The 17,626-nt window shown below is 42.3% G+C and overlaps 1 protein-coding gene across 1 annotated transcript in view; it reads left to right on the top strand.

Moving 5' to 3' along the window:
- LOC126458643 (cilia- and flagella-associated protein 57) overlaps window positions 1-17,626 on the top strand; it is a 196,663-nt gene that overhangs the window by 71,459 nt on the left and 107,578 nt on the right. The window contains exons 6-7 of the mRNA XM_050095810.1: window positions 5,621-5,939; window positions 6,022-6,226. Coding sequence (XP_049951767.1) covers window positions 5,621-5,939; window positions 6,022-6,226 — 524 coding nt within the window. The remainder of the gene's footprint in view (window positions 1-5,620; window positions 5,940-6,021; window positions 6,227-17,626) is intronic.

Consider the following 17,626-nt stretch of genomic DNA (forward strand, 5'->3'; position numbering starts at 1 on the left):
GTACCTAGAAATTTTGGCTCTTCAGAGTTGTTAAGGCAGATGTGATCAATACGGACTTTCAGAGCTCTGTTGACTTGTCAATTATCAAGATGGAAGCAAGTCACTTCGGTCAAAGCAGCATTAAATGTGAGTCAACAGTCGGAAGTGCTCTGAGTACAGACAATTCCTTCCATAGTATCTGAAAGAGAAAGTGTTGTGGCTATGAGCGACTCATTAATTTCATATCAGTAGATGTTAGCCTCAAACTGTGGCTACGACTGTCTGCTTATGACGCTGTAGTGTACGGCGATGCGTCATTGAGTGACGCTAGAATGATACAGGCTGACAGAGGTAAAAATTTATCTTTTGTTTTGTGACTGGGAGATTGCTCTGAATGAAGAAAAATGTGAGGTAATGCAGACGAGTAGGAAAAACAATCGTGTAATTTTCGAATAAGCTCGCTCGGCTAGCCGCGCGGTGTAACGCGCTACTTTCCGAGCGGGAAGGCTCTCCCCGGCACGGATTACTGTCGAGGTCTGGTGTGCAGGCCAGCCTGTGGATGTTTTTTAAGGTAGTCTTCCATCTACCTCAGCGAATGCGGGCTGGTTCCCCTTATTCCGCCTCCGTTACACTATGTCGGCGATTGCTGCGCAAACTGTCTCCACGTACGTGCACACCATAATTATTCTACCACGCAAACATTTGGGGTTACCCTGGTCTGCTCGTCTGGTATAAGACGTTCCCGGAAGGGGGGGGGGGGGGGGGGAGGCACTGGGGGCCGAATCACACAATAACACTAGGTTTGGTGTGCGGTGCGGTGGGATGGGATGGGGTGGGTAGACTACTGTGTCCTGTTGTGGGGTTGTGAACCACTGAGGGCTACAGCGGGACGAAGCCTCTCCGTCGTGTCTAGGTCCCCGGTTTCATACACAATACACAATGTTCGAATATATTATTGGAACGGTGGTCTGATCATTTAATATTAAAAGACTACGACCAAGGTGTGGACGGGGCCAAGGAATTGACATATCAGACGTGATTTAACACATAAATAATTTATTCATAACATACAATACATAACACCAACTACGCAAATCCTGCTTCGATGCTTACAATTGCCCAAAATTGGAGGGCCACCACTTTCGAATTGGAAAGGCTTTAATTTAAGAAACTAAAACGCCTATTATAATTTTTAAAAATAGTAATAACATAACACATAAGTAAGCGCTAAGTGAACGCACTCTTAAATCTTTAATTATTAATCACAAACCGTCGGTTTACCACATTTAAATTCTCATTGCAATATAAAACATAAATACATGAATTCACAACACAGTATGCCTTGAAAATTTCTACCTGGACAACCTATGGTCCCAAAACTTTCGTATTACATTCCAGCCAATCACATTAATAACTTATAAACACGGTTGGTAAAATACAAACATTTGCACTATAATCAATTTTAATAATCCACAATCACTCAAAAACAACATCAGAAGTTCGATACGGAGCATGTAAGCCTGTTTATACAATCTTTCGGACCAAAATAGGCACCAGAACAGAAGTACTCTAGTTGCTTTTAGGATAGGTGCTCCCATTAGCTTAATCACTGAGCAGATATTTATTTAAGCGACAGGTAAGATAGTTAATGCAAATAGAAGGTATTTCTAAAGTTTTTTTCTTCCTTTTAACAAGGGGGTTTTAGTAAGGTGGAAATTAGACTTTGAGGAGACGCAATAGTAATTTAGCGGGCACGCCTTCACGAGGACGCCATGCCACTACACACGTATTAACTAGCCGCGTATCCTCTGTTCAAGCTAAACATTAATAACACAGTTCCATATTCCTGACACCCAAATAGTCGGGATCAAAACAAAACCAAAAATCCCAAGAGCGCAAGATCCATCATAGCTTCAGAACAGACCTTACTTCATGCGGTTGCCTTCACAAATACAGGTATCGAAATGAAAATAAGAACGTGTAACAACATTCCCTAATCAGCACAATGTTCTTCTTTAGGTTCCGGTACCGCTATACACCAGTGACATACCAATGTTAACAAACCTCTAAGGCAACTTACGAGCCGAAACCAATGTGACTCCTTATCAGCTCTGTGACAGGACTCGAACCCCCAACTACTGTCAGTGCAACTCACTTAGAATAAATACAGCGCAAATAGTATGGCGGACACATATACCCAGGGATTAACAGAACATTAGACTGAACTAGAATTAGCCTTAATAATACAGCACTAGATCTTGGGAGACAAGGAATTAACTCCCACCCGAAATTCTGCAACCACAGGGCGGGAGGATGAACTACCAAAACATAGAAGTGCAAACGTACACAAATAACTACAAAAATAAATCACTACACCGGTTAGTAACGTCGACCGCGGTGATCTCGTGGTTCTAGACGCTTCAGTCTGGAAACGCGTGACCGCTACGGTCGCAGATTCGAATCCTGCCTCGGGCATGGATGTGTGTGATGTCCTTAGGTTAGTTAGGTTTAAGTAGTTGTAAGTTCTAGGGGACTGATGACTAGCTGTTAAGTCCCATAGCGCTCAGAGCCATTTGAACCTTTTTTTTTTTTTTTTTTTTTTTTTTTTTTTTTTTTTTTTTTATAGCAACGATGCGTGAAGGAATCTGCACTGTCAGAATTGTACCAGTAAACAGAACAGAGGATTGCCACAGCGGTGACCACAAGGCGGGAAAGACGACTGGATGAACTCAATCCCAAAGGGCGATCAACTTGAAACATTCACACTGCTCCACCGCCCCATGATGGTTACTGTTGGTTTGCCTTCGTCGACGCAGGCGTGATTAGACTGCCATCCGCCTCCCGCGGACAACCAGTGAAGAGCGGACAGAGGGGCCCAACGAGGCCGGCGTTCCTCCACGGGTAGAAGTGCGGGTTAGATAACAACACCCGCACGCCGAAGGCAGGATGTCGACGTCACCAGAGCACACACGAAGGCCACTGCGCGACAACCTCCTCCAGCGTGACCGCGCTCGCCTATAAATAGTACAGGCCAAAGAGTCTGTTGCAGTGAACACGTGAGTCGGTCGTGTTACCAACCTACGGTTTCTAAGTATACCAAAGACAGCACTCGCAATCGATAGCGGGAGTTCAAACGAAAGAGCTTCATAAAAGACCAACCCTGAACAACCGCGGAAAAACGAAATAGAAGCGAAGCAATAAAAGACAGCAACGAGATGCTAGAGCCCGATCGCGCTCAAACATTGTCGATTACCAAAAATATTGGCTCCACACGACGCTCAGGAAACGAGCCGTGGAAAGATGGAAGTACACACGGCTCAATTATTAGTGATGTGCTGTTTGGCGGAGTCATGTCTATGAAACACCTAGCTGTAACGTTCCAAAGCGATGTGAAATGAAACGAGAACTTAAGGTTGATTGCAGGGAAGGCAATGGCCCACTTCGGTTTCATAAGAGAATCATACAGAAGTGTAGCTCATTTACAAAGATTTTGCGAGGCACGATTTAAAAGGCAGGGTTCTATCTAGCGTGTGCCCAGATATTTTGGCTCCTTATAGTGGCTATCTTTGAGGATTGCTCGAGTGCTTGGGATTCCCACCAGGTTAGATTAAAGGAATACATCGAAGCAATTCAGAGACGCACTGTTAGGTTTGTTAGCTTCAGGTTTCGTCAGAAAACGAGTATTATGAAAATGTTTCACGAACTCAAATGGGAATCTCTGGACGGAATGTTTCGCAAAACATTACTGAAGAAGTTTAGAGGCTAAAATCTCCAACTGATGGCTGAACGATTCTGCTGCAACCAACTTACATCTTACACAAGAACCTCGAAGAAAAGAAAAAAGAAGTTACGGCTCATTTGGAGGCATATCAAAAGCTTCTTTTCCCTCGCTCCATTTGCGAGTGGAAAAGGTAGGGAATGAGATGCGTCGTATGATGGCTTGGAGAGTATGCATGTAGGTCTAAAACCGTTGATCAGTTAAATTTGTTGATTAGTTACTTATACGAGGGTTGGAACTTAAATAGTGGCAATTATTTATCCACAACCGATACAAAAGAGTTACATGTTTGGACCTGTTACTGTCCTTCAAAGTAGTCACCAGCATTGTGTAGAACCCGTTGCCACCAATGTGGGAAGCGTAGCATACCGTTAGCAGAGCATGTTCTGTTGATGGTGCGAGTGGAGCGGTCTACTGCCTGTCGATTCTCTGGTATAGTTCTGAAGCGAATGCCACGAAGTGGTTCCTTCATCTTCGGAATCAAATCAAAGTCGCAAGGACCTAAGTCCGGGGAGTTTGGTAGATGGTACAGTACTTCCCAGTCCCATCGACCGAACAGAGCAGTCACAGATTGCGCTGCATCCGCCCGCGCATTGTCGTGCAAAATGATGGGTGGGTTGCGCAGAAAGTGTCTCGGCTGTATATATATCATTATAATTACTTTCTTTTGTGCAATGAATACTTTTTCGCCGCGCAGGATTAGCCGAGCGGTCTCGGCGTTGCAGTCATGGACTGTGCGGCTGGTCCCGGTGGAGGTTCGAATCCTCCCTCGGGCATGGGTGTGTGTGTTTGTCCTTAGGACACTTTAGGTTAAGTAGTGTGTAAGCTTATGACCTTAGCAGTTAAGTCCCATAAGATTTCACACACATTTGAACATTTTTTGAATACTTTTTCCTCAAGCGTGGAGTTCCCACAAGATTTTGCAAAAAACAGACGTAATGTCTGATGGGATAGCAGCAATCAGTGATTGTATAATGTTACATATAATCCGTCTTGGTTGCAAAAAAAAAAAAAAAAAAAAAAAATTGCAATCAAGACGGATTATAAGTAACATTAGTTCCCACAAGACATCAGTGAATGAAAATATACAAAATAACTTACTGTGTTCGGTATCTCCAAAGTTGCCCTTTATCCTTATAGTAACAGTAACCAAACCGAACTATATGGTTTTCCCACATTAAGATTTCAAAAATAGGCGCACCCAAGAACTTAGAACTTTCTAGCCTGTTTGCCATTTCTTTTGGTGTACTTGGGTAACAAGAGGTATGATGCATCTGACAGTACAACACAGGATGAGCTGTGTTCTTTTAAAGTTAAAGAAAGCCCTTTTGTTCAAAAGCCAGACAGTAAGTTTCACAAAAACAGCATTTCCTATTTTCTCCATTGATACGTCTTTGTTCCGCTTGACAACAGTACATGTAACATCTACAGATAGGACTAATTCTTGATTCAAATAAAATGGGAGATCATTAACATAAAGGAAGAACAGTAGTGACCAATGATTGGTCCCTATGGGAACTCCCATGGTAATTGTCCCCAATGCAGATGATGTGGCGTCACCCGTTGTAATGCCCCAACAGCCTAGTGTAAAGTCCTACATTCTATTTCTTAAACCGGAAGTAAACCAGACATGTACTGAAGTACGTATCCCATAAAATCGTAACTTCTCGAAGAGAATGTTATGATTGCCCGTCTTAAAAACAATAGCTAGTTTCGCTTTAATTTAACTCTCGTCCGAACCTTTGATCAACTGTGCTTTTGGTAGAGATTTATCTGTTGTCTATAGGTTGTAATGTGAACCATTCCGAAAACATTGCCAGGCTCTGCAGAGAGCACTGCTATTTCTGCTCACAACTTTTTCAGGTTGCCACCACTAACGCGTCCCGAAACTGAAACGGAAGAGGACGTTGGAAATACTGAGATCCGCGAGATAGTCTCCGGTGCGAAAGGTTTTGCATATAATTATGGAGAATCGGCTGTTCATTTCTTCGAAAGACTGAGTGCTCATGCCTACTCAAAAAGGAATGTCTTTAACATTCCTTGTCCTGAAATCGCTGAGAGGGAACCTGGCATTAACTGCATTCAGAATCTGAGTATGAATAATGATGGAGATTATCTCGTTGCAACTACCCGCTACTCACAGATATATTCTGCATTTTTAATGGGACCCACTATAGCACAAGTAAGTAATTTCTTCGAAAGATCTCGTTTTGCATATTTTTTGTGTCGTCAGTGCTGAATATATCTATCGATTTGTTTGATAGCAACCAGAAATTGAGTTCGATCTATTGGGAGAAAGTTTGCATCATGGAGAGATAAATGGACTTTCAACATGTCGATGGAAACCCATTTTCATAACGTGTGGCAAAGCTGATCGCACCGTTCGAATTTGGAACTACGAAGAACAGAAACTTACGATATCTGTGCAGTATCAGGAAGATGTATACTGTGTTGCTCTGCACCCAACTGGTGAGTGTTCGAATTTTGAATCACATAGTATTACTTAGCTATTTGGAAGTACTTAGGCTTTCAGCTAGTAGTTTGTAGCATGTCCTTGCGTTATTAATACAGCACTTAACCTTCACGTCTCTGGACTATAAAAAGGGAAAGTGTGCTATAAACTATAGAAAATCGTTTGAAAGGTTGAGAAATGAGTCCAATCAGGGTTATATTTGCAGAGAAAATTTTGAATTAAAATAACAGTCGTGTGGCATTGTCGTCTGTGAGATACTGATCTGTCTGCCTCTTATCCAGGGAGTTTTATCATCCTCTGACTACAATAATCCCTTTCCTAGCGGAGTGTGAATTGTGTTTTATATGTTGCGTGTAGGTAACTGCAATACATGTGTACATAGTGTAGTGGCATGCATGTTTTCTATAACGATAAAAGAAGAGAAAGGGTGTGTAATTATAAACCCATGCCCCCAGATGTGTAAGCACACACTGCCCTACTCCCTGTCCTGACCGTGCCTATAGTATCGAATTCATATTCTACAGGCGCCATTTAGACCTAGGGACCTTTGTCTGCACAATCACATTGGTATGTATATTTTCCTTAAAACCTACGGATATGTTAACGATTAAGCTTATAGACTGAACAGGATAAAAGGGCACTGAAACCGATGGAAACAGTGTCTGGTCACCAGAACGTTATTAAAGGACCGATAGAGAACATTCGGTAAATTAGAAAAACGACGTACGTAAGTGATGAGAGGACACAAAATGGAGAAATACAGCACATTATTGAGGGCGATCGACAGAAATATTCATGATGCCACATGGCATAACAATGGGGCATGTTGCCTCATCGGGCCATGTGACCAGTGGTAAAACTTATGCTTGGACACATAAACACTTTGGGATCAAGTGCAGGTTGTGTCAAGGAATTTTCAACCTCCACCAAGATTTGCAGAAACGATATACGTTCAGTATAAACTGTAACTTACTCCATGTCGTAGATCCACACGAAATTATTATAACCTAGCAGTGGCATGGAGGCATTGGTGACCGGATGCAATCGTAGCTACGAGTTGCCATTGTAATTCCAGATGATCTGATAGTTGCAACTGGTGAGCAGCAAGATCATGACTTTCTTCAACCAACCGGGAATCTATTACCGGCCCTTCTAGTGCCTGTAGCATTCAGTTGTAACTGTCTCAACATGGCGCCTAAACTGCAGGACCATGTGGTCCAGAGACCGACTGCACCATCCACGGAAGTGTACCTCGTCGGCAGAAGAAACCGGGTGCCAGTGAGGCAGAGCTCTTGCCGTATTACTTAACAGCTCGGGTTTCAAAGAAAACAACCGACTGCGCGGAGAGCTCTACTTTTCCGTGCCCATTTGCACAGTTTTGGGCAGGTCGATTACTTCAGTTACATTGCCAGACAATGACTTCTTGTAACCGCCGGAACCGTTTCTGTGGTGCCTCTCCGGTGCATTCATGCGCGTAGGACCATTCAAACACCTGTATACCGCGGCATCATTACTGTCTATTTGTTATATCATGATCACAATCACAGCACAAATTAAATCACTACTTAAAATACTAGCTTAGCCCACGCTGCTTTGCTAGCGTAGACTGTATGGTCTGCAAAGATTTTTTTGTTTATTTTCATTTTATCGAATTTTTCTTGTTCACAAATTGCAACACCCTCTCAGCTTTTCGCACTAATTAAGGCCATACAAGCAAAGTCTTTTCCGATTGTACTTCCGACCAAAAAGCGTTTCTGGTAGCTGGAGCCCAAGATTTTAAAGTGCCTGTTGCGTACTTGTGCAGATATTTCCATAGCAACTTTCATCCCCTAACAAATATTTTTCTGTGTCTAACCCAGAAACTAAATACCAATTTTCATAAATTTAGCTTTAAAATTATTTTAATGTAACGAAATCTTTCCTTAAAAATTTTCATCTCCTATAGCACCCCCTTAGGGGATTAAATTACAGAAATAGTAAAACACGTATTTTTTTTTTTAATTTCTAACAGAGGAATCAAATACCAAGTGTCACAGATGGAGCGTTAAAAAATCCTTCAGTAGTTCTTTAGTAAGTATTTATTTTCAAAAAACTTTCACCCCATAAGTGGCTGAATAACCAAAATTGCTGAAACACGTATTTTTTTATTTTCTGACTGAGGAACAAAATACCAGTTTCCGTAGTTCTAGCTTCAAAATTCCCTTAATAGCGACATGATTGCAAAAAGTCTTTCATCGCCTATTTCACCCCCTTAGGAGTGGTATTTCGGACAACCATTCTGCCCAGTTGGGCAATTGCTGACGGTCCGCCACATTTTAATGTCCTGTCCGGATTTTAACACACTGCGTCTTGATCTTGGCCTGCCATGTACTCTAGATGCCATTTTAGCGGATAACCCACGAGCAGCTGCTCGCGTTCTTCGTTTTATCAACTTGACAAACCTCTCTAAGGACATTTCATTATGCTGTTTTTTTTTAATCCTATGCCTGTCAGTCTGTCTTTTATCGTGTTTTCCCTTCTAGTTGCTGTTTTAAACTTGTGCCTCGCGGTGCATTCCTAACGTAGTCTGGGCGCTAATGACCATTGAAGTTGTGCGCCCTAAAACCACAAAAAAAACCTTCTTAAACAATGCCTACAGTATAAGTTCCACACCTTCTCCAAACTTCAAGTTTCAATCCTTAGCGTTTCAGGCTGGGCGATGATAAGTCAGTGAATCAGTGTGACCCTAATTCACCCCCTTAGATGTTTAATTTCAAGAACACACTGAAACATATTTTTTCATCTCTAACTACGATGCCAAAAACAAATTTTCGAACATTTAACTTTAAAAACGCCTTAGCAATGAAATACTTTCATAAAACGTTTTACCTCCTATTTCATCCGCTTAGGGACATAATTTCCAAAAACAGTGACATGCGTACGTTTTATTCCTAACAGAGAAACCAAATACAAATTTTCATAGGTTTAGCTTCAAAAATGTTTGCACGATGAGATACTTTTATAAAAACTTTCATCCCCATTATACTCTCACAGGGGGTGAATTTCAAAAACAGTGAAACACGTATTTTTTTATTTCTAAATTAGAACCTAAATTTAAATTTTCATACTTGTAGCTCTAAAGAAGCTTTCATAATAAAATATTTTCATAAAAAGTCTCATGATCTATTTCACACCCCTAGGGGTTGAAATTCTAAAAACACAAATTTATAACTGAGAAGTCAAATATCAGTGTTCGTAGATGTAACTTTAAAAATACTTACTTTAATGGTTCTTTAATAATGATATATTTTCGAGAAAAGCTTTCACCTACTATTTCACCCCCATGGGGTTAAATTTCCAAAATGTTGGAACACGTATTACTTTATTGCTGGCCGAGAACCCAAATACCAAGTTTTGTAGGTCTAGCATCAAAAGCGCCTTAATTGCGACATATTTCAAAAACCCTTATCCACTATTTCATCCCTTTAGGATTGGAATTTCGAAAAAAATCTTCATAAACGACATATATAGTATAAGATACGGCCGTTCTGCAAATTTCAAGTTTGTGTCTCAAGCGGTTTGGGCTGGATGATGATGAGTCGGTCAGCCAATCAATCAGGATATTGCCTTTATACACTGCTCGCCATTAAAATTGCTACACCAAGAAGAAATGCAGATGACAAACGGGTATTCATTGGACAAATATATTATACTAGAACTGACATGTGATTAAATTTTCACGCAATTTGGGTGCATAGATCCTGAGAAATCAGTACCCAGAATAACCACCTCTGGCCGTAATAACGGCCTTGATACGCCTGGCCATTAAGTCAAACAGAGTTTGGATGGCATGTGCAGGTACAGCTGCCCATGCAGCATCAACACAATACCACAGTTCATCAAGTGTAGTGACTGGCGTATTGTGACGAGCCAGTTGCTCGGCCACCATTGACCAGACGTTTTCAATTGGTGAGATCTCTGTAGAATGTGCTGTCCAGGGCAGCAGTCGAACATATTCTGTATCCAGAAAGGCCCGTACAGGACCTGCAACATGCGGTCGTGCATTATCCTGCTGAAATGTAGGGTTTCGCAGGGATCGAATGAAGGGTAGAACCACGGGTCCTAACACATCTGAAATGTGACGTCCACTATTCAAAGTGCCGTCAATACGAACAAGAGGTGACCGAGACATGTAACCATGGCACCCCATACCATCACGCCGGGTGATACGCCAGTACGGCGATGACGAATACACAGTTCCAATGTGCGTTCACTCCGATGTCGCCAAACACGGATTCGACAATCATGATGCTGTAAACAGAACGGATTCTATGACGTTTTGCCATTCGTGCACCCAGGTTCGTCGATGAGTATATCACAGGCGCTCCTGTCTGTGATGCAGCGTCAAGGGTAACCGCAGCCATGGTCTCCGAGTTGATAGTCCATGCTGCTGCAAACGTCGTCGAACTGTTCGTGCAGGTGGTTGTTGTCTTGGAAACGTGCGCATCTGTTGACTCAGGGATCGAGACGTGGCTGCACGACCCGTTACAGCCACGCGGATAAGATACCTGTCATTTCGACTGCTAGTGATACGAGGCCGTTGGAATCCAGCACGGCGTTCCGTATTACCCTCCTGAACCCACCGATTCCATATTCTGCTAACAGTCATTGGATCTCGACCAACGCGAGCTGCAATGTCGCGAAACGATAAACCGCAATCGCGATAGGCTACAATCCGACCTCTATCAAAGTCGGAAACGTGATGGTACGCATTTCTCCTCCTTACACGAGGCATCACAACAACGTTTAACCAGGCAACGCCGGTCAACTGCTGTTTGTGCATGAGAAATCGGTTGGAAACTCTCCTCATGTCAGCAGGTTGAAGGTGTCGCCACCGGCGCCAACCTTGTGTGAATGCTCTGAAAAGCTAATCATCTGCATATCACAGCATCTTCTTTCTGTCGGTTAAATTTCGCGTCTGTAGCACATCATCTTCCTGGTGTAGCAATTTTAGTGAAACGGCCGAACAGCGCGGCGCGGTGGTCCGCATCGTTCAGCTGCCGTAGCGTTGTCACCGGGGCAGGGCAGGGCGCGGCGCGGCGCGACAGCCGGCAAATGTGCGAGCAGGCCCGTCAGCAGTTTTTCTCAAACGTTTTGAAAGAAACTACTCTGTGAAAAAATTTGATTCCCGCACATCTCATAGCCTTATTCGTCGGCTTCCAGATGAACTGCTTACCATTTAGTAACGGCCCTAGTTATTTTGATATTTCAAAATTAACCAATCCACTGCAAGAAAATCGAATAGTTTGCAATGAAAAGCAGAGGTCGCTATGAATCTGCATTTGGTGAAAGTTAGGTCATCTGTTGCTGCATACCAAATGTAGTCAACATATTGAACTATTCTTCAAACTTGGGCTGGGACATATAACTCACTCCATTCTGGAGAAAGTGGATAGTACATAGCACACTTAGTTCCAATCGCGCCTCCAGGCAATAAAGTGATCAGGAAATATTCATAACACCATTTATCGCATTAAAGATTTGGGGTATTCAAATACGACTTTGGCAATGATACCACACAAAGAGGAGATTAGATTGGCATAAGGTTAATGTGCTTAAATTCCTTATCTAACCCGAAATAGTAACTACAGATTTTTTTCAACGGAATAATGTAATTCTTTCAGGTCCTCGACAGCTGGTGAAATGAGCATTGTTACAGGTTCCTATAAAAAAAGAAGTAGTTCTCGAGACATGGCTCTGACATTCACAATAGGATTCATAATCGTTGTAAGAGTTGTGGAGTCAACTACCGAAGCATTGCAGGATTGCCTCCAGCTATAACACATCTGAGTGTCTTCTGAAAATTATTTTCCAAATACTGTAAATGATTCATAAAACGTAGAGAACTTTCCAAATACAGTCGATGATCCTGACAGAAAACACATTTGTCTAAAACACTCAGAAAATTCTGGCGCAATGTTTACAACTACGAAACAATTTCATTCAATCATCCTACCAGCAATTTCAGATCCTCGCAGGAAATTCATTACAGTCGATGTCAGGTGATACGGGATGGCAAGCGAAAGCGGTAATTTCATTCTTTTAGTGTATTTCGCTTGGTGCAAGAAGGGGAGCTTAATATATCGCCAGACTTTCCACTACCAAAGACATCAGGTGTTTTGCCTTTTGTGTTCATTGGAGATAAGGCATCTCCACTGTTAAGGTATTTTACGGTCGATGGGTTTCAGATTCATGGAAGGAATATTCCGAGAAATGCTTTTCCAGACCATGACGATTAACTGAATGTACTTGACGAGTGATGGACGCTAAGTGGACCATATTTCGGAAGCCAATACAAACCTCGCCAGAATTTGCTGACGATACCGTAAAATGTACATGTTCTCCTCAACACTGTCATTGATCTGTTAGGATCCCTCAGTCTCGGTGAGCAACACACAGTAGAAATCGAGCTTTCTATACAAGATACTTACCTGACAGAACGAAACTTTCACAGAGTTTCAAATGAAGCTGTCAAAACGAGATAGTTTTCAAAATATTTTTTCACATTATAAAACATTATTTTCATGTGTTTGTCAACCATGCAACTTCAACTTTATTATCTCATATCGTTTCAAGGCAACGAAAGAAATAATACATTAAGGCAATGTATTCTGTACTTGTAGTCTGTAATACTGCTGCCTCCTCTAGTTGTTTTGCTGGTTTCATAAACGGATGACGAGTAAAAACAGCTGCTGTCAAGGCTCCCGCTGATCCCACTTTCTTAACAGTGCAACAAAAGAAATAGAAAGGGTACCAGGAAACAATAAGTCACAGGAGGGTAATTGCTCCTGTGTTCTGAGAATATTTCGTACTTGCACTATAGCCGCTGTCCAAAGTCTGTGGGCATGGTCGTTCACTAGCAGGATTAGTTTGGCATCGTGGTCACGAAGTGATTCGGGCACTTTTGCGGTACAACATCGCGCTTGGATTAAACATCGACCAGTGCTTTGAAGAAATGACTCATGTACTCGGTAATGTTGTGTCCAGGTCGTACAACTATACCCAGGTGGCACAGAGAATTCTAAAGAGGGATTTCCCTCTGGCGGATGCTGAGAGAACGGGAAGGCCACGATCATCAGTTATGGATAAAAACGTTGTTGCTGTGAGGAAAATGCTAGGCGAAAACAGGCAAGTGACCCATAAGCAGTTAGAGGATACTCTAGGGCTAAATGCACCAGTAATTCGTTCGATTCTGCATCATCATTTGCAAGTAAAGAAACTTTGTTTTCTGTGGGTGCCGCATAGACTGCCGGAAGAGCAATAACACGTCGTGTAACATGGTGTCCGGAGGCGTTGAAGAAGAATAAGTGAATAACGTCGTGACAGGTGACGAGACTTGGCTGTACAATTAAGACGTGCCCACTAAGACTCAAAATAAAGTTTGTGTCTTTGAGGATGACGACACACCCGTAGCTGTCAGAAAATCCCGATCAGCAAAGAAAAAAATTATAGCTGTTATTTTTCTTTTTTTTTTTTCAAATCGAGTGGAATTTATTCCAAGATGGCAGCGATAGATATGGAAGCACTGCAATGACGTCATGCCAGGAAGTTCATATCTTGGCGGGAAGATAGATCATTTGGGCTACCTCTACTAACATAACCCCCTCCCCTTGCCCAGAAAATGGTGGGAACTTCGAATTCCAGCAGGACAATGCGACACACCATAGCTACCTCCACTAACCTAAGAAAATGGCGAGGAAAAAGGTCAGTTGTTATCCAACCGCTACCTCTTCTTAGGAATCTGTGGGAAAAGGACTCAGCGTGTGCTGGATAGGATGGATAATCATCATCATCATTATCATTTAAGACTGATTATGCCTTTCAGCGTTCAGTCTGGAGCATAGTCCCCCTTATAAAATTCCTCCATGATCCCCTATTCAGTGCTAACATTGGTGCCTCTTCCGATGTTAAGCCTATTACTTCAAAATCATTCTTAACCGAATCCAGATACCTTCTCCTTGGTCTGCCCCGACTCCTCCTACCCTCTACTGCTGAACCCATGAGTCTCTTGGGTAACCTTGATTCTCCCATGCGTTTAACATGACCCCACCATCTAAGCCTGTTCGCCCTGACTGCTACATCTATAAAGTTCATTCCCAGTTTTTCTTTGATTTCCTCATTGTGGACACCCTTCTGCCATTGTTCCCATCTACTAGTACCTGCAATCATCCTAGCTACTTTCATATCCGTAACCTCAATCTTGTTGATGAGGTAACCTGAATCCACCCAGCTTTCGCTCCCATACAACAAAGTTGTTCGAAAGATTGAACGGTGCACAGATAATTTAGTCCTGATACTGACTTCCTTCTTGCGGAAGAGAGTAGATCGTAGCTAAGCGCTCACTGCATTAGCTTTGCTACACCTCGCTTCCAGTTCTTTCACTATGTTGCCATCCTGTGAGAATATGCATCCTAAGTACTTGAAACCGTCCACCTGTTCTAAATTTGTTCCTCCTATTTGGCACTCAATCCGTTTATATCTCTTTCCCACTGACATTACTTTCGTTTTGGAGATACTAATCTTCATACCATAGTCCTTACATATCTGATCTAGCTCTGAAATATTACTTTGCAAACTTTAAATCGAATCTCCATCACAACTAAGTCATCCGCATATGCAAGACTGCTTATTTTGTGTCACGTATCTTAATCTCACCCAGCCAGTCTATTGTTTTCAACATATGATCCATAAATAGTATGAACAACAGTGGAGACAGGTTGCAGCCTTGTCTTACCCCTGAAACTACTCTGAACCATGAACTCAATTTACCGTAAACTCTAACTGCTGCCTGACTATCCACGTAAAGACCTTTAATTGCTTGCAAACCTTTGCCTCCTATTCCATAATCTCGTAGAACAGGCAATAACTTCCTCCTAGGAACCCGGTGATATGCCTTTTCTAGATCTATAAAGCATAGATACAATTCCCTGTTCCATTCATAACACTTCTCCATTATTTGCCGCAAGCTAAAGATCTGGTCCTGACAACCTCTAAGAGGCCTAAACCCACACTGATTTTCATCCAATTGGTCCGCAACTAATACTCGCACTTTCCTTTCAACAATACCTGAGAAGATTTTACCCACAACGCTGATTAAAGAGATACCTCTGTAGTTGTTACAATCTTTTCTGTTTCCATGTTTAAAGATTGGTGTGATTACTGCTTTCGTCCAGTCTGATGGAAACTGTCCCGACTCCCAGGCCATTTCAGTTATCCTGTGTAGCCATTTAAGACCTGACATTCCACTGTATTTGATGAGTTCCGACTTAATTTCATCCACCCCAGCTGCTTTATTGCACTGCAATCTATTGACCATTTTCTCCACTTCCTCAAATGTGATCCTATTTCCACCATTATTCCTATCCCATTGTACCTCGAAATCTGAATCATTACTGATCGTATTTTCACCTACATTGAGCAACTCTTCAAAATATTCCCTCCATCTGCCCAAGGAATCCACAGGATTCACCAGCAGTTTTCCTGACATGTCCAAAATACTTGTCATTTCCTTCTTACATCCCTTTCGAAGACTGCTAATTACACTCCAGAATTGTTTTCCAGCAGCTTGACCCAAAGTCTCCAACCTGTTTCCAAAGTCTTCCCAAGATATCTTCTTGGATACTGCAATTATCTGTTTGGCTTTGTTTCTTTCTACAACATAACTTTCTCTGTCTACCTGAGTTCTAGTAGTGGATAGGATGAATATATGTCTTTATTTAAACAGTCCTTATTTAAACAATTTGAGGCAATACCTCCACCCAGTGTGTTCACCATGGGGTCCGGGGTCTTGCTGACCTAGTACACAGTACTAGCCACCAGAAGGCAACGTTAGCCCTCCTGTGACATAATGCAAAGTGGCGGTCTGAGGGAAAATGGCGGGAAAAGGACTCAGCCTGTGCTGGGCTGCTGGAGAGAGGAAGAAGTGTACTTTATTTATATTGAAACAATTTATTAGGGATGGATTTGACATAGTATATTTATCACACTGATACAAAACACTCGCTCTGATGTGCTTGGGGTCACACTACACAGCAGACAGAGCTTCCAACTACTTGTGAATCACCGCAATAATGCAGTACACTAATGTACAGACACGCAAACAACTCGTAAATTACCGAAATAATTCATTCCACACCCAACAGAGCTGCAAACAACTCGTAGACCACCGAAATAATGCATGTAAAACGCTCTGCAGAGACGCTTGCTAATTGTAAACTGTCGAAATAATGCATTGCACAGCTTACAGACCTGCAAGCTACTCGTAAATCACTGAAATAATGCACTACATTCATGCGCAAAGAGGCAAACAACTCGTAAATTGTCAAAATAATGCATCTAAAAGACTATGCAAACATGCTTGGTAATCATCAACTGTCGAAATCGAGCACTGCACACCTGTACACAAAATAATGCAACAGACACCAAAACAATTCGTAAATTGTCAAAAGATAATGCGTGTGTAGCGCTCACAACACAACAGCTGAAAATAATCCAGTGCACTAACACTCAGTGCATGTAAAAAACACTTTCAAACTATCATTAACTGCAACTATTAGAGAATCGAATGCACGCACGTGCTTTGCAGGTCCAGCTGAATGCAAACCAGCACCAGAGCACTAGCCGCTGCCGACGGCATGTGAAAGTCGCCTGTGGTCCAGTGAATATCTAATTGCCGAGCGACTCACCCTCACAGATGCTGCAGAAATCCGTTCCATTGCTTCTCAGAATAGCACAGGCTGCTTTCTCCCTAGCAATCCTAACAGGACATGTGAGCTGTGTCTGTCTAGCACGCGTGCACGAAACCTGTGGACTGACGTCACAGGTTGCGCTATAGAAATCTGTTCCTGAATAACATAGACTGCTTTCTCTCCCTTGAGATCCTAACGGGAGATGCGAGATGCTTCTAGCCCCCGCGTGTGAAACCTGTGGATGCTGATGTCACAGCTCATGCTATAGAAATCATTTCCAGAATAACATCAACTGCTTTCTCCCTAGCAATCCTAAAGGGAAGTAGATAAGGAGAGGTTTAGCTATGATACTGAAATTGGGAAACACTCATCATTGGTCAGTGTTGAAATTACTGTTAATATTTCTAAATTTGTTCACACTATCAACTGTGATGCTTATTATTACAGTAAATCGTTGGTGCCTTTTCCATCCCATCCGTCCACTGATATGCTGTTGGTTACCACGTAATGATTGAATGACATCGCTTGTTTGAGTTGGAGAAAGAGTTTTGATGGAGGGGCAACACCTTCTGGGGATGGCTAGCACCGAAACAGTGACCGCTCACACGACTGGTCTATGAGGAATCAATCGAAATGGAATGCAGTGTCATCGGCTATTCCATCACTATG

Source organism: Schistocerca serialis, chromosome 2 (genome assembly GCF_023864345.2).
Source record: "Schistocerca serialis cubense isolate TAMUIC-IGC-003099 chromosome 2, iqSchSeri2.2, whole genome shotgun sequence".
In the NCBI taxonomy this organism is placed as follows: Eukaryota; Metazoa; Arthropoda; class Insecta; order Orthoptera; family Acrididae; genus Schistocerca; species Schistocerca serialis.